This window comes from Narcine bancroftii, chromosome 1 (genome assembly GCF_036971445.1).
Source record: "Narcine bancroftii isolate sNarBan1 chromosome 1, sNarBan1.hap1, whole genome shotgun sequence".
NCBI classification, from domain to species: Eukaryota; Metazoa; Chordata; class Chondrichthyes; order Torpediniformes; family Narcinidae; genus Narcine; species Narcine bancroftii.
The window spans coordinates 367,237,381-367,261,773 of record NC_091469.1 but is presented as its reverse complement, the minus strand read 5'-3'; the positions used below and the strand labels follow the sequence as shown (position 1 = coordinate 367,261,773).

The 24,393-nt window shown below is 36.9% G+C and overlaps 1 protein-coding gene across 8 annotated transcripts in view; it reads left to right on the top strand.

The window, feature by feature from the left end:
• Nucleotides 1-17,780, top strand: part of LOC138750698 (serine/threonine-protein phosphatase 6 regulatory ankyrin repeat subunit A) — a 226,568-nt gene extending 208,788 nt beyond the window's left edge. For all 8 annotated transcript variants that reach the window (XM_069912781.1, XM_069912764.1, XM_069912800.1 and 5 more), the window contains 5 exons: nucleotides 651-796; nucleotides 3,302-3,384; nucleotides 4,927-5,009; nucleotides 6,847-6,938; nucleotides 15,600-17,780. In XM_069912781.1, the coding sequence (XP_069768882.1) occupies nucleotides 651-796; nucleotides 3,302-3,384; nucleotides 4,927-5,009; nucleotides 6,847-6,938; nucleotides 15,600-15,886 (691 nt within the window). In that variant the 3' untranslated portion in view covers nucleotides 15,887-17,780. The remainder of the gene's footprint in view (nucleotides 1-650; nucleotides 797-3,301; nucleotides 3,385-4,926; nucleotides 5,010-6,846; nucleotides 6,939-15,599) is intronic.
• Nucleotides 17,781-24,393: the final 6,613 nt, after the last annotated feature.

The following is a 24,393-nucleotide window of genomic DNA, read 5'->3' as shown; positions in this document are numbered from 1 at the left end:
TAAACCAGGAAGATTTTGAAAATTGGCAAGAGCTACCATTAACTTTAATAGGGAGTGTAAATTGTATTAAGATTAATGTGTTTCCACGGCTGCAATATCTATTCCAAACATTACCAATTCCCCTGACAGAAATTTTTTTGCAAAACTGAAGAAAATAGTAAGGAAATATTTATGTAAGGGTAATAAATCAAGAAAAACACTAGAAAAATTAACATGGAGATACAAACAAGGGGTCTGCAGCTACCAAACTTCAAAAATGACTACAGGGCAGCACAGTTAAGGTATTTATCAGATTTTTATCAGAAAGGAGAAAAACTGGACTGGACTAAATTGGTGCAATACAACAATTCACCAGTATTACATCACATGCTTAATTTTTGGAAAAGAATACACCTGGAAGAAAAAAAGATAAATTATCAAATACCAAAAATGTTATTGACACAAAACTCATTAATCCCCTTTACAATAGATAATTTATTTTTCAAGGAATGGGCTAGAAAACGAGTCAAGAAAATAGAAGATTACTTTTTGGGAAATAATTTTAACATTTGAGCAATTAAAAGATATTTTTTAAAGATATCCCAGCAAGTAATCTACCTTTTTCAAAATCAAGGCACCATTGAACAACTAACTTCACGTGTTTACCACAGGTCGCCACTTCATGCTGCAGCTTTCACAGATCACGTTGAATGTTTACAGCTTCTTCTCAGCCATAATGCCCAAGTAAATACTGCAGACTCAACTGGAAAAACACCAATAATGATGGCCGCAGAGAATGGGCAATCTAATGCAGTTGGTAAGCATGTTACTTGTCCATTAATGCTTTTACTAATGGATTGCTAAAATCATTGCTGAGTCACAAGGTTGTGTGTAGTTTATATGTATAAAATGTATACATATAATTGTCTAGAATCTTCATGTTATTATTTTCTTAGATAGTAAGCAGTTGTTTTAGATCTTGAATCTTTTTGTATATATTACTCAGCTTGTGTATGGCAATACAGTGAAACCCCAATTTTACTCTCCCCAATTTAACGTAAATTCGGATAGAACATGATGAATTATTGGACTCAGGCATCAGGCTCCCAACAGGAGCAGGGAAGTTGGGCTCCCGGATTGATTTAAAAAGAGTAACTGGAATGTTCCAAATAAAGGAGAAATGGAAATGATGTAGGTATGCAAATTAAACAGGGAAATACAGTGAAACCCTGATTTTTTCACAATGGACCCAAATAATCGCGTTACAATGGGGTTTCACTGTAGATGAAAAGTGCAGCACTTCTCTCGGATCAGGGCAGAATCTATGACTTCAGTATCCTATTCAAATTTCTTTATGTACTCCTTGATCTCTTTAACTAATGGGGCCACATCTCTTTTGAATATATCTAATCATCTGGCCTCAACAATTTTCTGTTACTGAGAGTGCCATAGTTTCACATCTCTGAGTAAATAAAAGTTTCTCCTTCTCTTTGTCCTCAATGATTTATCCGTTCTCCTTAGACTGCTTCTCCTTAGACTGGAGACATTGGGAGCATGCTTCCTGAATCTCACCTGTCAGAATTGTACATATCTCAGTGAAATCCCCACTCATTCTTCTAAACAAAATGTGTGTAACTCTAGCCCATCTGGTCTTTCTTCATACATCATTCCTGGCATCCCAAGAACCAGCCTGGTGAATCTATGCTGTGGCACCTCAACGGCAAGAATATCCTTGCTCAGATTAGGACATCGAAACTGCATATAATTCTCGAGGCCTGGCCTCACCAAGGTCCTCAGAACATCCACTTGCAAAAAAAGCCCAACCTGTTGTTCTGGTAAATTTGTACTTCTCACTTTGTTCATTTTAGATTGGTCACAGTGTTTGAGCTACCGAAAGTAATCAGACACACACGCCGAGAGCACTTCAGTTTATACAAATCTTTATTACTAAATCTTAAGCTGATTTCAAACTACAACATGCAAACCCTTCCCAATTATACTTATCAACACCTGGACTGGTCCCAACTGCCGAAGCGATGCAACGACCGCACACTTGTAGTAGGTCGTCAGGGCACCGGCAGCAGCTTCTCCACCTCCCCGGACCAGGACTTTGGTTGGACTCTAGAAGTTCTTCTTGCTGAGAGACGTTTCCACCCCTCAGAGAGTCTGAAACTTCAGCAGCGGGACCATGGCTTATATTACCCAAAATCATAGCTTATCTCTTTGAATAAATGGTTTACTTATCTTCAAGGTCTCCTGACAGTCTGCGACCAACAAAAGACAACTGCATCTCTGGGCCTCATGGTGGAAATTAGATAATGTCTACTGATTCATATGCATCCTGGGCCTCATGGTGTAAATTAGATTATGTCTGCTGATTCATATGCATCTCTGGGCCCCATGGTGGAATTTAGATTATGCATACATTATTCTCAAAGTAGTTTACTGATACTCAGCCTTGCATAAGCAAAAGTATGGTTTAAATCCTCCATTACACCTGTTATTTGTTTTCCTCACTACCTGCTGCACCTGAAGGCCATCTTTCACTGACTTATGAACCATAACGTGTCTTTTCCTAATATATCATTTATTATCATCTTCTGATTATTTCAAACAAAGTAGATAAACTCACAATTACCTACCTTGTACTGCATCTACCATACAGTTACCCATTTCTCCTTATCTAAGTCACCATGCAGCCTCTTGGAATCTTCCTCACAGTTTGCAATGTCACTCAGCTTAGTGTCATCTGCAAGCTTAGAGAAATGAAATACATTCATTCAACTTGATCATTATTAGATATTGTAAGGAGATGGAGACCCAGGACTGAATCTTGTGATGACCCACTAATAAATCTGAAAAGGACCCATTTATTACTCCTTGCTGCCAACCAGTTTGCTACATATTATAATACCTTGTATAGCATGTTCGTTAATTTTGCACACCAATCTCTTGTGCCTGACTTTATCAAAAGCCCTCTGAAAGCCCAAATCCACCATGTTAACAGATTCACTTGACTGGCTGCAACCTCAAAAAAAATCAGGTTTTGTTTGGCATGATATAGACATTGGTTTTAGATGATTGTTTTAAAATGATCTTGCTGGTTAATTAGGTTTTAAAATTTGAAGTTCAATACCAACTGAGTCTGTTCTGTTTGTGGTTATTGAAGTGTTAGTATGTAATTGGACATGTAGAACTTTTATTTCTACTCGAGATAAAAAGCAGCTTAACAAATCGAACTTTCTTATTAATGGATTCTTCATTTCATTGCAATCCTTGGGATGAAATTTATTATGTATATGCATATATTTCTTTGTTTTAGAGGTATTAGTAAGCAGTGCAAAGGCTAATCTTACTCTGCAGGATGTGAGCAAGAATACAGCCCTTCATTTGGCCTGTAGTAAGGTGAGTGTCAAGCTGCAAAAATCTTATACATATCTATTTAGAGCACTGAACAGCACAGCAGCTGCTGAGCATTGTTTTATTGCAGCATCTGGAAGAAATTATAGTGTTATCTATCTGCCAACTGCAGAGTCTTTGCAATATTGACATTTTGTCTGAACTAATGCTCTCTGCTCTCCCTGAAGGATTTATAACATTTGTTTATTCTTGCATTAATTATCTGCTGCTGAAAGGCAGGAATTTTAGATGACGATTAAATTTACACTGGTGAGCAATGGCTTTGCATTTGCATTTGCTTTGCATTTCAAACTGCATCATTGGGTTAATTTCTCAATCAGAATCCGATTAACTTCAAATTGAGTGGTTAAAAGGCCCTCATGAAAGTTCAGTTAGATAGCACCAAGATACAAATAACACTCAATACCATTTGTATTAGTTGTGGATGATTGATTGATATCTGAATATTGTCTAAAACTCAGGTAAGAATCTATGATCTCTTCAAAATGTTATTCTAGGACCCTTCATACCCACAATTCAAGAAGCAATTTAATAGCAAAGAGCTAAACATAACTTGTCAGTATTATGGATTCCAGAGAACATTATGTGTAGTTATGGTTTCAAATCATTATTCTGCCAGACTCTATCCCAGTAGATTTTGCATTATTCTCCTATTGGGCATTTATAATTATAACATTTGGAAAAAAACCGATGTCTACCTGGAAGGAACAAGATTTTAGCATTTTGATATTTTGTCCACTGGAAGATGTTGTGACCAAAACCTTTTCAGCATTCCAGATTTCTAGGGAAGTGTATTTTTCTCTTCATTTGTCCTTCATTGGGGAAGAATCAAATGGTACTCAATGGCACTTGCATGTAAGAGTATGAAAGGTAAATGGAAATAAAGATAGACAAATGGAACTGGAAAAACAAGAGAGTGCACATGGAATATGAAGCAAAATACAAGCAGTTAATGGAACTCGGCACATCAATCTGAAGCTATTCAGGCAAAGGGATGGTGGATGTTTTGGGTTGTGACCCTGCGTCAGAGTTGACCATCCCTTTGCCTCCACGGATGCTGATTGATGCAATGAGTTCTTACAGCAGTCTATTTTTTTTTTGCTGTGGAATTGGGACTGATGAAATTCTTTGATACGAGGCATCTGGGTCTGAAGGGGTTGAATGTCTGCATCTTATCATTGTAGGTATTAGATAAGCTTGTTTCATAGAAATTAGCAAATATGGAGCGATGTGATGTTGCTTCTAAGCCAATGTATTAAATGAGGGAAATATTGATTATTGTCAGCAGTGTATTTTACCAGTTAAATAACAATTTTATTTTTGAAAGAATCAGGAATTATTTGATCTTTGTAATTTGTCTAATGAACAACTTGCTATACACATAGTAAAAAGGAATTCTAATTTTAGAAACATCAGTATTTTGTGTGCCTTTTAAACATTCAGCCATTATAATAGAATTGTTCATATTTCTCAGTTTTTGTAGTTAGATTTACAGTTTTAAAATCAAAATTTTATTTTGTATTAAAGGGCCATGAAACCAGTGCCTTGTTAATACTGGAGAAGATAATCGACAGAAGCCTCATAAATTCAACAAATATTTCATTGCAAACGTAGGTACCTGTAATATTTTTAATCCATGTTTTACTTCTACTGTGACACATGCTTTTGTATTTTTTTTAAGTGTAACACCCTCAATGAATATTCCAAATCTAATGTTTGTTTCCTTAGATAATCAAGGAAGGCCTCAAATTGAAACCTTATGTACATCACCAAAAGTAGTGGGAAAGTTTTAGAAAGCAACAAAGAATCACTAAGCAACAATAAAGAAAGGAAAGATAGCTTTCAAAAGTAAACTAGCACAAAATATTAAAAGGATTTGTAATTATATGAAGGGAAAAGGGGGGAAAAAGTGAACATGGGCCCCTTGGAAGATGAGAAAGAGAAATTAATCTGCCTCCAACGTGCCAAAGAGAAATGCAGTGGATGCGATGGGAGGTCATGCTGGTGGAGTGGAAGAAAGCGAATGTCACGCCGCTATTTAAAAAAAGATTTAGGCAAAAGGCAGGTAATGGTGACATTAAACTGAGTGGAAAAGCAAATTGTGCAGAAGATGTAGAAAGTCTGCAGAGAGATTATAGATAGGTTAAGTAAGTGGGTATTGAAGAAATTTAAAGACCAGAATTCAAGCAGAGAATAATGTTTAATTTTTTTTTTAAATATACAGAGTCTACAGAGGGGTACAGAACTCTCTCTAAAACAAGTCTTCCTATATTTAAACTCTGCAATTAACAACCATACTTGCATAAGAACATTAGTTACATAAGGGATTGTGACAGGTAAGGAGAAGAAGTAGCTGACTCTCAAGACTATTTGTTCCATTTTCAATCCAACCTACATCCTATTTGAGAGATTATCTATTAACAATAAAGGGACAATTATTGCTTCAAGGTGACTAATTTGTCTATAAGCTTAGATAGAAAAATACAGACATAAAACAACTAATTACCCCTTAGACAATTTCTTTCTTCCACATTGGGCAAGGGTCTGACAGATGGAATACGTTGTTGGTAAATGTGAGATCATTCACTTTGCCAGAAAAAATAGATGATCAAATTTTTCTTAACAGGTGGAAGATTGCAGCATATGCAGAGGGACTTGTGCTTATGCATGAATGGCAAAAAGTTGGTCTACCACAATCATGTTGCCTCTGAACCTTCTCAGCTCCAGAGAGAGCAGATGTAGCTTCTCCGGTCTCTCCTCATGATTGAGCTGCTCCATCCACTGCATCACTTCGAAAGCCAGTATATCTCTTTTACTCAAGAAAGCAGACCAGAATTGTACACAGTTGGTCTTCATTGCTAGAGGGATTGAATTTTAAAGCTGGATGATTTCACGGCAACTGTACAGGACTATTGAGGCCACACCTGGAGTATGGCATGCATTTCTGGTCTCTTTTCTTGAGAAAAAATATACTGGGTTTGGAAGTGATGCAGTGAATGGTTTGATTCCAGAGATGGAGCAGTTTAATTATGAGAAGGGACCGGAGAAGCTACATTTGTTCTTTCTGGAGTTGAGATGGTTAAGAGGCAGCACGATTGAGATATATGTGTAGTATGGAGAGGTAGCCTGCATAAAACTGTTCCCATATCAGAGGTAGGTAAAACTAGAGGACACAGGTTTAGGGGAATAGATTAGGAGAGGTACTCACTCAGGGAGCAGTATGTACATGTAATGTACTTCCTGAGAAAGTGATCAGTTGGTTAGTGACGTTTAAGTCTCTAGATGAACGCTTGAATTTTGTTGGGATAAAGGGCTATGGACCAAATGCTGGGCATTGGCACTGATGCAGAAGGATGCTCACTTGTTGGCAAGGATGAATTGGGATGAATAGCCTGATTCCAAGGTGTACAATTCTCTTAATAGAATACAATTTTTCTGTGCCCACAGACCACTCCATGTTGCAGCACGTAATGGACTTACTGTGGTTGTGCAAGAGCTTCTAAGCAAAGGGGCCAGTGTACAAGCTGTAGATGAGAATGGTAGGTTAATACTCATTGTAAGTTCATCCTACTGGAAGTTCATGTGATGGTAATATCTAATGATAAATAAACATAATGATCTTTGTAAGCAAACTAATACATCAGTGAGTGATACCACAGGAATTTATAGCAAAATTTATAATTGCATGCTCAATTATTCGAAGTTTGTTGACAAAGGTGAATTTGGTTTTGTGTTGTGGATTCATGCAGGTGCAGTACGCAGGCCTGTATATGACATTATAACACAAATATATTGTGTGGCGCGGGAAATCATTTTTAGATTGGTAATTATGAATGAATGAAGCACCATGTCTCTGTATGCTAGTGTATTTCTAAGCCTAAAATACACAACAGATAGGCAACGAGGATCAAAACGAACTTCTTCTGTGCTCCAAAAATTGGAAAGAGATTTAAAGACGAAACGCAAGGCTACCACAGCAGTGAGCCCCACAGGTTCAAGAACAGAAAACAAAGGAAAAGAGAAAGACAACTCAAAATGACAGAAAGCCATTTTGGAGAGTACAAGGACTTAGAAGACTGGTATGACTACATTGAAAAATTCAATATGTACTGTCTTGCCCATAATATAACAGAAATACTGAATGTAAAAAGAAACAAGCGTTGTTTCTAAGTGAAGTGGGAAGCAAGGTATTTAAACTGAAGTCCCTTTTGGCTCCTGCAAGACTAAGTACTAGGTCTTGTGAGGAGTTGTGCACTATAACAGGGGAACACTTATTCCCCAAATCAGTAACAGTTGCAGAACAATACAAATTTTATTCCAGAAAGCAAAAGGCCGGAGAACCCGTGGGCGAATATTTGGCTGAATTACATAGACTGATGGAAAGTTGTGAGTTTGGAGAGTTCTTGAACAAAGCATTAAGGGACAGATTGGTCATGCGTTTGGCTGACCGCAATGCCCAACAACAATTGCTAAGTAAGAAAGATATAGACATTGCAGCGTTGAGTTTCGAAATGGTCAGCCAAAATATGGACATCATACAAGGAGAGCCATCTACAGTGCAGTTAGTGGCAAAATTAAACTGACAAGAATGCTTCCGTCGCAGGAAAAGCAGCTACAGCCCTGAGAACTGTTATTTCAAAAAGGCCAAATGCCACCTATGAGACAAGGAGGGACATATCAAATCCAAATGTCCAAGGAGAAAGGAAAATAAGGCAAAAGAGAAAAACAGAAACCACGATACAACAAACACCCATCCAAAATAAAAAATGTGGGAGAAGGGAGAAATCCCAAGCGGTGAATCTGATGACTCTGAGGAAGAGAAGCCAATGGATGTAATGAATATCTGCAGTGTGGGGGAATAAGAAATCTGAAATTTATGTCCAGGTTAAAATCAACAACAAATCTCTGGATGGAGTTGGGCATCTGTGACTCTAATGCCAAAAAATGTGAAAACACAACTATTACCCGACCTTACCACAAAACAGTCCGACATGGTGTTCAAAACGGTCACAGGGAGAAAGTCAAGGTGCTTGGTAAATGTAAAGTAGATTTCGATATAAAGGACAGACCGTGAAAGATTTATCCCTCTTCATCATTGACGAAAAGGGACCTGCATTGTTCGGAAGAAACTGGTTGTCACACGTCCAATTGGATTGGATGGAAATCAGGTCAATACTGAAGATGTATACTGAGAATGAACCAGAATCAAAGCTGTAACAAGTGCTTAACAATCAAAGGAGTCCAGGCAAAGTTGCAATTGAAACCGGGAGCTAAATCCAAGTTCTATAAGCCAAGACAGCACCTTTTGCAATAAAAGGAAAGATTGAATCAGAACTCAACAGATTGAAAAACAAAAGAATAATTGAAAAACTTCAATGAAGTGATTGGGCAGCTCCCATCGTGCCAGTCCAAAAACCCAATGGAGAAATTTGAATTTGTGGTGATTACAAACTCACCATTAATCAATCTCTGTAAATAGCTGAACACCCCATACCAAGAGCAGAGGAGTTATTCCAATCCCTGAATGATGGGAAAAAGTTCACATAACTGGATTGATCACAGGCATATCCGCAAATAGAATTGGACGAGGCATCAAAAAGCATGTGGCAATCAAAACTCACTTGGGGTTTGTTCACGTATTCTAGAATGCCATACGGAATATCAGCAGCTTCTGCAATATTTCAAGCAGTTATGGACAAATTACTGCACCGTATAAATATGGGATGCTACCTGGATGATATCATTATTACAGGTCGGGACGATGCAGAGAATCTATCGAACCTAGAAAAAGTCCTAACCCATCAACAACAAACGGACATCTGCATACACCAAGCAAATATATATTTATGGTACCCTCAGTTACATATTTAGGGTTTAAAATTAATAGTGATGGACTCCAAATAGATACGGCAGATACCAAAGCCATGTGCAGAGCACCTTCCTTGCCCATCAAACAGAGTCGAATAACAATCATTCTTGGGTTTAGTTAACCATTATCGGAAACACATCCCAAACATGTCCACATTGTGCAACCCACTGAACCAGTTGTTAAAAAAAAGATCAGAGATGGTGCTGGAATTCAAAAACAAATGATGCGTTCAACCGTTTAAAAGAGCTGTTGACCTGAAACGATAATGCACTCGTCGACCACGACCTGAACAAAGAAGTAACTAGTGGTTAATACTTCGCCAGTAGGTTTGGGTGCAGTATTGTCACAGGTCACAGAAAAAAGGAGAACAACCGGAGGCTTATTGCATCCCACTCATTGATGGCCTGTGAACGTAATTATGCACAACTGGAGAAAGGAGGACTGGCCATAATGTATGGAATCAAAGGATTTCGCCAATACTTGTATGGTAGGAAATTCACCTTTGTAACAGACAACAAACCACTGAGTTTGATCTTGGGTTCTAAAAAGGGCATTCTGGTGCTGGCTGCAACAAGAATTCAGAGATAGGCCATGGTGCTTGCCACTTACGATTACTACTTGAAACGCAAACCAGCAAAGCAAAATGGCCATGTCGATGCTTTATCGCGCTTGCCCCTACCTGAAACTGAACAGACAGAAGAGATAATTAACTGGATGACAGAAGCAACAGCTATTAACCAAGAATAACTTCATCACCTACTGATTACAGCAAAAACCAGCAGCAAAGAAGTAAGAAGGGAACTGACACCATGAAAGGTTCTACATTTTGAATTTAATGGGTGGCCAAAAGGAGACACTGTTTCTCCAGAACTAAAGCCTTACTATATGCGACGCAATGAAATAACTATTGAAGAAGGTGGGAGACAGGACAATCATTCCATAAAAGTGGCAAACGGCCATGTTAGCAGAGCTCCACCACAATCATCCAGGAATGGTCCAATTGAAAGCTCTGGCGCGAATGTATGTTTGGTGGCCAACAGTGGACATAATATTGAACAAACGGTGAGAAGATGTTGCATTTGTCAGGAAATGAAACCCAAGGCACCACAAGCTGAAGCGAACCTATGGAAATGCCCATCCCGATCGTGGCACAGGATTCACGTGGACTTCACTGGTCCATTTATGGAGGAAAATTTCCTTCTTGTTGTCGATGCACACTCCAATTGACCAGTCATATCATACATGCGAAGAACAGTCCAGATAATTGAAAGACTACAAAGTATTTTTGCATCATACAGATTACCAATAAACTTGTCTCCAATAATGACCTTAGTTTGTATCAGATGCTTTTAAAATGTTCCTTTGTAACAATGGTATATGTTGCATGTTCTCCACACCTTACCACCCAAGGACTAATTGAGAAGCTGAATGTTATGTGCAAGCATTTTAAAAGGCCATGAAAACTAAGAAATTACTAAACATTTCTAGGAATCACCAAATCATAAATTTTCTCATAGCATACAGAAATACACCTCACTCAACAACAAAAAGAATGCTTGCAGAATTGATATTTGGGTGCAATTTAAGAACCACACTCTCTGCAGCACACCCAGACAACTGTCTTCGTATTGAACAATCCACTTCTCCAAGTAAACCAACCAGATCTCTAGAAGTGCTTGTGCAAGATTACAGAGACGATAAAAAGATTTGAATAAGAGGCATCATCTTTAAAAAAAACTAAGCCCCACTTCGTATTCTGTTCTGGTGGGAATTAACATATGGAAGCGGCACATTGACAAATTGAAAGCGTTAGATGATCCAATCTTGAACACAGACGATTCCCGAGACTTTCCATTTTGGGCACATGCCAATGACGACATTCCTGAAGTAAAATCAAGGTCTGAGACACCATCAATGTCAGCTACTCGGGAAAGTAGTGGAAGCAGTACAGCCCAAATTCCGAATAATGCTTGCCAAAAACCAAGCTCCCAGTCCCTAAAATCTGCCATGGAGGAGGAGGTCTTTCCCAACGAGGAAAAAAGTCCTGAGAAGCCGCAAAGTATCCTCACCAAAAAGATCAAAAAGGCAAAGACATGTCTGAAGGACAACGTAGCATAACTTGACCACTTGACATGTTATATTTACATTGCAAGTTAACACAATCAGTATTTACACTCCTTAGTCGCCATAGTTTAGTATACTTATTACTATGGGCATATTTAATGACATTTATTCTCTGGGAGGGAGGAGTGTTGTGGATACATGCAGGTGCGGTACGCGGGTCTGTGTATGAAGTCATAACATATTTTGTGTGGCATGGGAAATCATTTTTAGATTAGTAATAACGAATGAATGAAAGAAGACATCTTCATCTGCTAGTGCATTTCTGAGCCTAGAATACACAACACTTGGTATCTTCATAATCAATTTCAAGAATAGGTCCGGTCATAGGCATAAAACATACTCAAGGATTGATATGTTTTTGTTGTCGGCTCATATTCAAGGGAGAGTCAGGAAAACTGAGTATAAAGCTAGACTCCAATCACTCACCCCTGCTATTAGCAATAGAACTGGAGGACATCCCACCAAGAACGTATAAATGGAGGTTAAATCCCATGCTACTTAAAAGGCAGGAATTTAGAGAGTTTATTGAATGCCAAATTAAAACATATTTTGAAATAAATACAGAATCTGTTAAAGATAAATTTATACGATGGGACGCAATGAAAGCCTTCATTAGAGGACAGATAATAAGTTATGTAACTAAGATGAAAAAGGAACACAATCGGGAAATAGAGCAGCTGGAAAGGGAGATAGCAAGTACAGAAAATGAACTAGTGAAAAGGGACAATATAGATAAAAAGAGAGAATTGGCGGACAAAAAAATAAAATATGAAACATTACAAATGTACAAGGTGGAGAAGAACATAATGAAAACAAAGCAAAAGTATTACGAATTGGGAGAAAAAACACATAAAATATTGGCCTGGCAACTTAAAACAGAACAAGCTAAAAGAACTGTATTGGCATCAAGGAAAAAGGACAAACAAATCACATATAACCCAACAGAGATTAATGAAAACTTTAAGTAATTTTATGAACAATTATATCAAACTGAGGGAAAGATTATAAAATAGAAGAGTTTTTAGCTAAAATTGAATTGCCGAAATTGCAAGTAGAGGATCAAAACAAACTGATAAAACCATTTGAAATAGAGAAAGTACAGGATATATTTAAAAAGCTGCCGAACAATAAAACACCAGGAGAGGATGGATTTCCAATAGAATTTTATAAAACATTTAAAGAGTTATTAATTCCTCCTCTCCTGGAAGTAATGAATTAGGTAGAAGAAACACAAAACTTACCAGATTCAAACAAGACAGCAATAATTACAGTAATACCAAAGGGGAAGGATCCATTAACACCAGCATCATATAGACCAATATCCCTACTTAACTCAGATTATAAGATAATAGCGAAATTATTAGCAAACAGATTGGCCAAAAATAGTAAAACAAGATCAAACTGGATTTGTCAAGAAAAGAATAACAGCGGACAATGTCTGTAAACTTATTAATTTAATTCATGCAGCTCAAGGAAGTAAAAAACCAATGGTGGCAGTTGCCTTAGATGCAGAAAAAGCCTTTGACAGGGTAGAGTGGAACTACTTATTTAAAGTATTACAGAGTTCAATCTACCAAAAAAATATATTAATTGGATTAAAGCATTATATAACGGACCGTTGGTAAAGGAAGTAGAAAATGGATATGTATCGAACCAATTCAAATTAAGAAGATCGACTAGGCAGAGATGTCCATTATCCCCCTCATTGTTTGCCTTAGCAATAGAACCATTGGCAGAGCTGATTAGAAAATAAAAGAAAAGGGATAAAAATAAAGGAGAAGGAGTATAAAATCAGTTTATTTGCAGATGACATCATAGTATACCTAACAGAACCAGAGATATCAGTAAAAGACTACATAAGAAATTGAAGGAATATGGAGAAATATCGGGGTATAAGGTCAATGCAAATAAAAGTGAAGTGATGCCAATAAGTTATGGGGATTAAAAAAGAATCACCATTTAAATGGCAAACACAAGCAATCCGGTACTTAGGTATAGGTTAGACAAAAGCCACTTGTACAAACTAAATTATCAGCCAATAATAAAGAAATTGCAGGAAGACTTGGAACATTGGAAAGAACTACCACTAATGTTGATAGGGAGGGTGAACTGCATTAAAATAAATGTGTTCCCAAGGATACAATACTTATTTCAAATGTTACCAATTCCCTTAACAGAGAAATTCTTTGTTGAACTAAAGAGAATAATAAATAAATTCTTGTGGAAAGGGTGGAAACCAAGGGTAGCGCTAGATAAATTAACAGAGAGGTATTAACCAAGGTGGTTTGCAGTTACCAAACTTCAGAAATTATTACAGAGCCGCACAATTAAGGTATTTATCAGATTTTTACCAGATGAGATAAAAACCAGACTGGACTAAGATAGAACTACATAAAATAGGAGAGAAGGTACCAGAATATATACTCTATAAATGGGATGAAAATTGGTGCAATATAAAAGCTCACCAGTATTGCATCATTTACTTAATATATGGAAGAAGATCCACTTAGAAAGGAAAAAAATGAATTAACAAATACCAAAAATGTTATTGACGCAAAATCCACTAATCCCTTTTACAATAGATAACCTTTCCTTTAGAGAATGGGAGAGAAAGGGAATCAAGAGAATAGAAAATTGTTTTGTATGGGAAATAATTTATTAACATTTGAACAGTTGAAGGACAAATATGGAATAACTCACGGTACAATGTCAGCATACCATCAACTGATAGCTTATTTAAAGGATAAATTGGGAAACAGATCAAGATTACCAGAAGGAAGCAGCTTTGAATATGTGATTACAGACACAATGATAATTAAAAGATTTATAACAAATATGTACATTAAGCTGCAATGTAAGGAAAATGATGAAATAAGCTATAAACCCAAACAAAAATGGGAAAAGGACTTAAATATAAAATAAAGAATGAAACATGGGAAAAGTTATGTTCTGGAACTATGAAGAATACAATAAACATAAGGTTACGCACGATACAGTATAATTGGTTTCACTCCTCAAAAATTAAAAGAATGGGATCCTACATTATCGGATAGGTATTTTTGCTGTAAAAATGAAATGGGAACAACAATACATGCAATTTGGGCACGTACAAAAGTGAATACGTTTTGGGAAGAACTAAATCAGATATTAAATAAAATCACAAAAAAACAACATACCAAAAAATCCAGAAATCGCAAAAAAATGTATAATGTCAACTTGGAAATCGGAAGAGAGCCTGAGAATACAGCAATGGTACACGGAAATGAATAAATGTATTCCATTGGAAAAAATAACATATTATTTAAAAAAAACAAAGTTACATTGTTTGAACAAATTTGGGAACCATACATGGGACATAACAGAAAGAGCTTGCCTCGGACCTCCATCTCCTAAAATGATAAGAAGACAAAAACTATTAGATTTAGTGTGTCAAAGTAAATGACACATTTTGCTTGTTTGTTTTTCCATTGTGTGAAGACATTTTTATGGTTTTATTATATTGTATATGTTTAATATTTATTGGTTTTGGAGGGGGGAGGGAAGGGGGAGAAAAGGGGGAAAATGTCACTATATTTAATGAGAAATGTTTGTACATATTTTGGTTGACATAGTGTGAGAAATAAAAAAAATTTAAAAAAGAATAGGTCATGTTTGCTATTTTGTGGCTAGAATTTCTTCAACAACTTCCATGAGCTAATTGGAAGTCACTGGACCAATATTAGTGTTAGCACACTATCCACCTTAAAATTGAGAAACTTAATACAGCAAATAACTTCTAATGTATTGAGCATAACAATTGCAAAAATATTCAATCATGACTCCAAGGGGTGACTTCTTGAAGCACAAATTTCCCAAATGGTGAAATTATCTTGCTTATATTAATTGGAATTCGGCTAATCTTCACTGTTCATTACAGTCTTGCTCTTTACTATTGCAACTTCCCACGTCTGAAATTGTATATCATCTGTTTCAATTCTAATGATTGGCTAAAATCATCCCATCAATTTCCACAATGCAATATCCTTGCTCTGACATTTTCATCTAAGCTCTTACTTGTTTTTGCTTTAATTAATGTAACCATCCAGGAATGAAATTTAATGTCATTTACTGATGCTAACTTAACAAGACTTTTAAACTCAAGGTAGAGTTATTGATGGTAAATCAATAGAACAAGCATTTATAATATTTTAAAACATTTCTATTTTAGGTTACACACCTGCATTGGCCTGTGCACCAAATAAAGATGTGGCCGACTGTTTAGCCCTCATTCTCGCCACCATGATGCCTGTTTCATCGAGCAGCACTTTACCTACTCTAAGTTTTAATACCATTAATCACTACAGCAATCCTTCGAAGACTGTGTCCTTTGATTCTCTACCGATAATGAAAAGCGGTCATAGTCCCTTCTGCAGTTTGAACAGTATAGGCAGGGAAGATGGTTATCCTTATGTTGAAGATGATGAACTAAATGATTCTGATTCAGAGACTTATTGAATGCACTGACCAGTTTTCAGCATGCCCATATATGATGGGTGTTTTTAAAATGAGAGCTTTTGAAACTCTCGTCAGCCAAGTGGAAAAATGGATTTGAAGTTGATTTTATCAGAAGACTGCAAGTCTGAAGAACAAAAAAATACAGCTCAAAGTTTGTAAACAGTAAAAGAAACTACGGGGTCCGTTGAGAAATGCCAACATTGTTATTTTAATGCTTTTTATTTCTTGTGCCAGGATCCATTTCAACTGTCTACACTGGTTAATGGTTTGAAGAAGAAGATTTTATAAGATGGGTGGTGTAGCACTACCTAAATTAAATAAGGAAGGGCAATCAACTATTCCTAAATCCAGAGCATTACTGCGTTTAGTGAAGAAAATAGTATTAAAAATTAAAATGGTATACATCACATTACTCAGTTGCATGGTGATTTGCCAAGGGGACCAGATAAACTGATTTTAAAGAAAATATTATATTTAAAAAAAATTGAAAGGCTTACCTGAAAATTCTCAAACTGCAACTTTTAGAACTTTAACAGTATTGAAGTGCATCTGTTCAAGGTTTGGATGTACATTTGGTCACTGCTTGGTCTGACTAGCTTTGCCTCTGTTTAGAGGTGTTGTAGAAGGGAGGAAAGGAAATGGAAAGGAAAATCAAAAGCATCTGTTAGCCAATACATTGTTTTCCTACTGTTTGACTGAAGACCAATGAATGTGGTGTAGCCAGAGTTGGATAATTTAATGTACAAATCTTCTAAATTTGATGTGCAAGGAAGTCCATTCTATTTCATTCCTCAAATCTTAATTTTAACAGGTGGATTTTGAAGTATAATTAGTATCTTAAAATTCAGATTCGTTCATTCAGAGGGTCAGTAATAGCACAAAATGTTAGTCTTGGAAAACAAGATTGCCTGGACTTGCGAAGTAGAAAACATTAGCTATGACTGCTTTTCACTTTTTAGATAATGAACTATTTTGCAGTTATTTCAGTCGTGTTTGTACAACTGTGTGTTTGGTTTCCAATTACTTCAGTGCCTTCATTATTGTCTGATGTTTATTGTTCTACCATCTATAAATTCAGGGAGGGGGGAAAATATGAAAACAGACCATTTTCCCTGTTTAAACATTTTTCTTAACACTCCATGTTAAATAGGCAATACTTAGCTGCCTGTTGATAATTTGCTTCTATTTGGGAAGAATTAATCCACAGTGTTATGACTGGCATTGAAGCAGGCAGTATTTTCATTCTGTTTGCACTGCTATAATATGATTGTACTGCTTTTACTTTTCTTCAGTTTAGAGTGAAAAGGTTGTGTGAAGGTTATTTACCAGTCACTGCGTAAATGTTTAGTATTTTTAAATATAAAACACTATGTGGTACAAATTTAGTTTAATTAAAATGGTGCTCCCGAAGTGTATCATATTTCGTTAATTTCATTCCAACAGCAGGCCTGGAGAGCACAATTAATTACTGAATTCAGCTCAATTTAATCCTTTTAATTCATGACTTTCTTAAAAGTTTACTGTTGCATTTCATTCAGCAGTTTCTTTATTTGGTGGTCAACTACTGTATGAGTTTTATTTGTTATTTCCCCTTTTTAGTTGGCACGACTTTTCAGCAGTCTTAGATAATAGCCCTTAAAAATCTTCCATCAAACCATGGTATTTTAATAACTGGAATCCTGTAAAGTACAAACTAATTTCTCGATGACAAAGCGTGAAACGGGACAAAATTTATGATTTAATGTACTTCTGGTTTGTTTTATTTCCTTGAAGTTAAGAATATAGCATGTATATAGATATTGGAACTGCTTGTTATTTACCTGCATTCTTTAAATACATTGCTAAGATTATTGTATATTTTATGGATAATAAAACAAACGTGAGTTGTCTGTAATTAAGTTTGTGGTTTAGTGTATATTTCACAAGTACAGTATTTTACAACTGCACTAGAATTGTAAAATCAGCGAGGATTCACAAAGCTGACAAAATCCACTATTATTAATGTCATTTGCTATGCTGAACAATTTTCTTTCATGCATTTTAACCTGATTAAGAACGATATTGCAGCTCCCATGTTTAACCCATGTTCAAGCCCCATTCCGTGACCGAGGTGCACCAAAGAAGAGGTACAAGGACTGCCTAAAGAAATCTCTTGGTGCCTGCCACATTGACCACCGCCAGTGGGCTGATCTCGCCTCCAACCGTGCATCTTGGCACCTCACAGTTCGGCGGGCAGCAACCTCCTTTGAAGAAGACCGCAGAGCCCACCTCACTGACAAAAGACAAAGGAGGAAAAACCCAACACCCAACCCCAACCAACCAATTTTCCCCTGCAACCGCTGTAACCGTGTCTGCCTGTCCCGCATCGGACTTGTCAGCCACAATCGAGCCTGCAGCCGACGTGGACTTTTTACCCCTCCATAAATCTTCGTCCGCGAAGCCAAGCCAAAGACATAATGGAAAATTATTACAGTGAAGTCCATCGTGGAGCTATCATCCCTTCTTCATGATAAAATTGTTGACCATTGTGTTTTTTAAAACCTTATATGAAATTTTGGATTTTTCTACAAATCTTTCGACTTTCAATTGTATGAGATTTGAATTTCAGTTGATCACCGAGACCTTTTATCCACCATCTGTTGACCCTCTCCATTCACATCTCTCACCCACAGTGAGCTAGCACTTTTCTGAATCAAAGAAACTTTGTCAGAACTATCTTGGGTACCCTCTGACTTCCTCTAATGTTTCTAAGCCAGAAAATCTAAAGATGCTAGGGTCTAATGCAGTACACGTAAAGTGTTTGAGAAACTCAGTAGTTCACACGGCATCCAGAGAAAGTAAAAAGCAGTTGATATTTTGCGCCTGGGCCTTTCTTCAGGAGTAATGCTTCAAATGTTCTCTATGTGAAAATCCTCATCTTTGTAAATCATTGGATCATTCGATTCCACGATATCTCTGCCTTCCTTCAAACTACAAATCTGATTTCATTCCTTTGATAAACTCCTTAAGAACATAAGAAATATGAACTGACGAAGCTATCTGGTCTATCAAGTTGGTTCTGCTATTCAATAAGATGGTGGGTGATCTGGGCCTATGGCCTCAAGATACTTGTGTTTTGAATTTTAAGAAAGTTGCATGTTTGTGACTCTTTTCACCAAATAACAATCTCCAACACCAACAGCAAAAAAATGACCAATCATCTTTATGGTTTGGACAAAATAATTTTGGTCAGGATAATGGGCAAACTCTCCTTGTATTCTGCACATAACAATCCAGAAAATTATGATTTGTTTTAGTGAATCGTTGAGTGATCAGTCAGTATGTTTATTGATAAGTGGCCTCTTTGTGTGGGGGGAGGGAGGGGCGCGGTAGGAGAGTCTTGTAAGTGCTACCTTCCACCCCCACCCAAGCTCCAGGTTCTCATTTAAAGGCAGCATAGTAGAATCCATACAAATAAACTTTCAAATATATCACTTTTTTTAGTGCATCTGGACATATATTTTATTTCTGATCTATGGCTCAGTTTGCAACATTTCTACCTAAGTTAGATTATGTGTTGATTATGCAATCCTGTGTCTTGAGCAGTTCAGTACTGGGGAATAGTACTATGTTGGGTATTCATGGATGTGACACCTTCAACAAATATGAAGTAACTTTAAAGATTCCAAAGCATTATTCTGAACAAAATAGAAGGAAACTTTGAGTATCCTCGCATTTATTGCTCATTTTTTAAATCTCTTTGCAAATTGACTGCAGATTTTCAGTATGAAGAGTGACAGAAAGAGAATGTTAATTATTGCTCCTTTTCTGACTAGTTTCTTTTAAATTATGCACGTTTCCTTACTGGGAAACTGAAAGCCAGTTGATTGAAAATGTATATTTAGATAACATGGTATTAATCTTTAGATTGTAAGTTTACTCCTCAAATTAGTTTATCTCCCGCGAAGCAGACAGCAAGAAGAGAAAGTCGAGAAATAGCCATTGATATATTGGTGCTTTATTCTGATGTTTCCTCACAATAATGCAATTAAGTATAATTTCTTTGAACATTTAAGTGCCTGAACCTGTGAAAGGCAGATTGAATTGAAGACCACTACTTTCAATGAGAGGAGAGGAAGCTTGAAAAAACACGCAGTATCAGAGATTGCTATTCATTTTAATAGACGTTCAAGAGCCATAACAGAGAAGTGAGTTGTTTGCCCAATTCTTTAAGTAAAATAATGCACCCATTCATTAAACAATGAAGCCTTTAAACTTAATGTGGAGGATGTTGTGATGTTGTACTTGAAAAGCATGCAATCTGTATTGATGAATTGCTAAATCAGTTCATGCTTTATGCCACTCAAATGCCTTATGGGGGGGAAAAAATGCTTTGTTTCTTTCTAGTTTCAGATGCTACTTCCAATTGTACACCCTTTGAACTGGCTGTAAAAAGTCATTCCTCTAACATGCATTTCCTCCTCCAGTTCTCATTTCATTTCATTAAATGACACCCCATATGGTTACTTAACAACACCATTTTCTCTTGTAAAGTAGCTATCAAAAGCTATGTGCATCCATTTCAAAGGTTAAATTTAAAAATACTTGTGCACTAATATTAGTGTTCCGCTGCCATTTTAAAAATATGTATTTTAGCAATGAGTTGTACTGTTTTATGTTACACAAGAGGCTTGGGGACCTAGCAACAAATTCCACCAAGGTTTCAACTTAATTAATTAAATGTGAAATTAGAAAGTTGATACTTCTGTGGTAATCATTATTAATAATGAAATGTCATATAACCCTAAAGGTTCACTGATGTCCTTTAGAATATGAAATCTGTTGTCCTTGCAGATTGTGGCCTCTATTATTTAAGTGCAGATTCTAACAATGCAATTAACAGAAATGTTTTCAAAACACTCAAAAAGAACAGGACTCGATAAGCCACCTAATATCATTTATCTGAGTCGAGATAAAGGCAATAAAGATGTACCCGTTCCAAATGATTCTTGTAATTCTCTTCATTAACATCTAGAAGCCTGGGACAAAATTGAAAGTGCATTCTTGGAAGGTCATGGCCATGCTGAGGACCTAGACGAGCATAGGTTGGAATGCTCTCCGTGAAGATTGATTGAAAGACTGTTTTAAAGTCATCAAAATAGTGTTTAAAAACAGGATTAATGGGTAAGAAGAACAAGCCCCAGAAAAATAAAACTGAAGAAGCTCAAAAGTTGCCATGGTGGTCGACAGAAAGTCCACAAGGGAGTGGTGAAGAAGGTACAGCCACGATGTCAGCACAACCCCAAGGAAATGGGGGGTCAACGCAGGATTTACAAAAAATGATAGAATCTATGGAAGTTCTGAGTGAACGATTCTCTAAGGTGGGAAATGTGCTGCGAGGTGGCAGGAAAAATAACAGTATTGACAACAGTGATTGAAGACCTGACCACACGGGTGGGCCAGGTTGAAAACGATGTGATAATGACTCAAGGACAATTAAAAGGAGGGAAATGTTCGTGTGTATTTTAGTTAATATGGTTCATAGTGTGAAAATGTTTTTTTAATTTTAAAAAGGAACAATTAAAAGCCCTGGAGGAAAATCCAAAGAAGTGGAAAGCAGATAACAGCTGCTGCTGGACAAAATCGACCACATGGAAAATTTCAGCAGAAGAAATAATTTCTGAATTGTCGGACTGAGAGGAAAGATCCAGTGAATTTCTTTGAAGAGTGGATCCTACAGATGCTGGGAATGTAAAAATTCAAGAAATAACTACTAATAGAGCTCATAAGGCCCTTGGCCCCAGGAGAGCAGATGACCAAGACTGGTCTTTGGTGAGATTTTTGAGTTACCAGGATCGGGAGGCAACATTGAGAGCAGCGGTGGAGTATGGCAGGTAAAACGGTGGCCCTGTCGAGAAGGAAGGAGTAAAGGTGCTATTCTCTCAAAACTTGAGTGCTAATTTAGTCAAACACAAAATATAAAATCTGTAATGCTGTACCCAGCGACACTTAGGATTGATGTAACAAGGGACCCCAAAGATTTTATAAAACAGTAAAGGAAGTAGATTTTGACAAAGGAGACCCAAAAATAGATGCCAGAAAGAAGAATGAGAACAGTGTGAACTATAAATGTTAAAAAGTAAAACGATGGTTATATTTTTGAATTATTTATTATCAGTTCTTTAAAATAAGATCGAAAGGTATACGGAGAGCTCAACAGTAAATATTCAGCGAAATAGTAGCAAGGTGGATACTCTGATTTAAGGAGGTTAATGGCACCAGAGAGGGAGAATTTTTACAAAATGGCACCAAAGCCAAGGGGAGGGGTTCTTCAGATAGTACCATGGGCTTTTCTTGAGGGCTTCTGGTGTTTCTTGATTTGATTACAGTGAGAGCAGGGGCAATATATGTGTTTGTTAAAAGGTGAAGTCACTACTGTATAAGTAATCAAAAGGATCTAATGATAGAACTGAATATGTATGAATGTAAATATGAATAGAATGTTAAAATTGATCAGTTACAATATTAACAGAATAAATGGACGCATAGAGAGGAAAAGAGTTTTGGCACACTTAAAAACAAATGAAAGCCAGATATAGTTTTCCTTCAAGAAGCACACCTTACGAAGTTTGAGCACAATAAAGGATTGGGTGGGACAAGACATATCCTCCTCTTTTGACACCAAAGCAAGGAAGTAGCAATTTTAATAAACAAAAATATACCAGTGTAGGTTGACCCAGCAGGAAGGTTTGTAATGGAACATTGTCGGATTATATGCAGAATCCTGGATGCTCCCGGAATATTTGTGTTCCCAAGTTTTGATGATGAATCCTTTATACAAAGTAGAGGGTAGATAAAATGTACTGATTGAAGGTGATTTTAATTTTCGCGTGGATTCTGTCCTTGATAAATCAGCAAGGAGAGAGACAAAGGCAAAAGCTGCAAAAGTTACTCTAATCTTTTATGAAAGATTTAAACCTGATAAATGTATGGAGACAGTTACACTCCACAACGAGAGATAACTCATTCTACTCAAAGGTTCACGACTCCTATACGAGAACAGATTTTCTCTTGATGTCTGAACAGTTGAAAAACAGTGGTTGAAATGGAATACTTGACCAGGTTACTCTCTGACCACGCACTTCTGACATTAATGAAAACAATGTCTGAGAAGCAAGAGAATGTTTACAGATGGTGTATTTTCCACACTGTTGAGAATGACAGACTTCTGTAATTTTATCAGGGTACATGTAGAATTGTTTTGTGAACTAAACAGACTCTCTACTTATGATAGTTTCCTAATATGGGATATATTCATAGCTTACTTGAGTGGACAGATAATTTCATATATGAAAAAAATAAAGAAGGAATGTATGGCAGAGGTCAATGGCCTGGAGAAAGAAAAATGACAGAATTGGGAAAAGAATACGAAAGAATGGGTTCAAAACAAAAATACAAAACTTTTAAAAATTGAAATATAATACTGTACAAACATATAGAAAGAAAAATATATTTTAAAGTCAAAACAGAAGTATTATGAATTAGATAGAGCACGTAAAGTTTTGTCATGTCAAGTAAAGGCAGAGGAGATGTCAAGGATGATGAATGCAATTTAAAAAGACAAATTAACGTAATCAGAAAGAAATCAATTATACCTTTAAACAATACTGTACAACGCTGTATGAATCAGACTTGAGAAGTGACTACTGAAATAGATGAATTTCTCTCAGAGATTGAACTGTCAAAATTGGAAGACAATTTGGATAGAATTAGATGCCCCCTTTACTAGAGAAGAGATTGAAAAGCCTTGAACACATTACAGGCAAATAAGTCACCAAGAGAGGATGGTTTCCCACTAAGTTTTACAGATGATTTAAAGATCTTTTGATGCCTCTCATAATGGGAGTATGGGATCTAGCAGTGGAAACTAGAGGCCCTTTCATACAGTCAAAAAACCCGAGTGTAAAGGCGGAGATTCTCCGCACTTACATCGGGAGACTTACCTCCATGAATGTGCCGTGGCCGGCTCCAAGGACTGACTGCAAACCCTCTCAGGGGAAGGGTCAGCAGCGGAGTGCTGTGCTATGTCACCTAGCATGGATGAAGTGCGGCTGGCTAGAGACCGGCTGATGGCATCATGATGACATCGTCAGCCTGAGACACAGGAGTGGGATTTTTAAAACACTGACGGCTTGGCACATATGAATGATGTCAACTCGGTGGGCGGTGCTACAGCACCAGTCACCCTGCCTCCATCAGGTAAGGAGGGCACTATGAGGTGCTGTTCAATATGAATGTGATGCAAGAGCAGCCTTTTAGGGCTGATCTATGAAAGGAAAGTTTATATGTTTCCTTCTGCGCTTATAGCTGACCTCCAAGTGGAGGCTTGGCTTGAAAGGGCCTTAAGACTCTTCTGGAACCCTTCTCAACAGCTATCGTTAGGGTACTAACAAAAAAACAGAGACCCACAAAAACCATCTTCATACAGACCTATCTCCCTGTTAAATGTGGATTTCAAAATTTTGGCA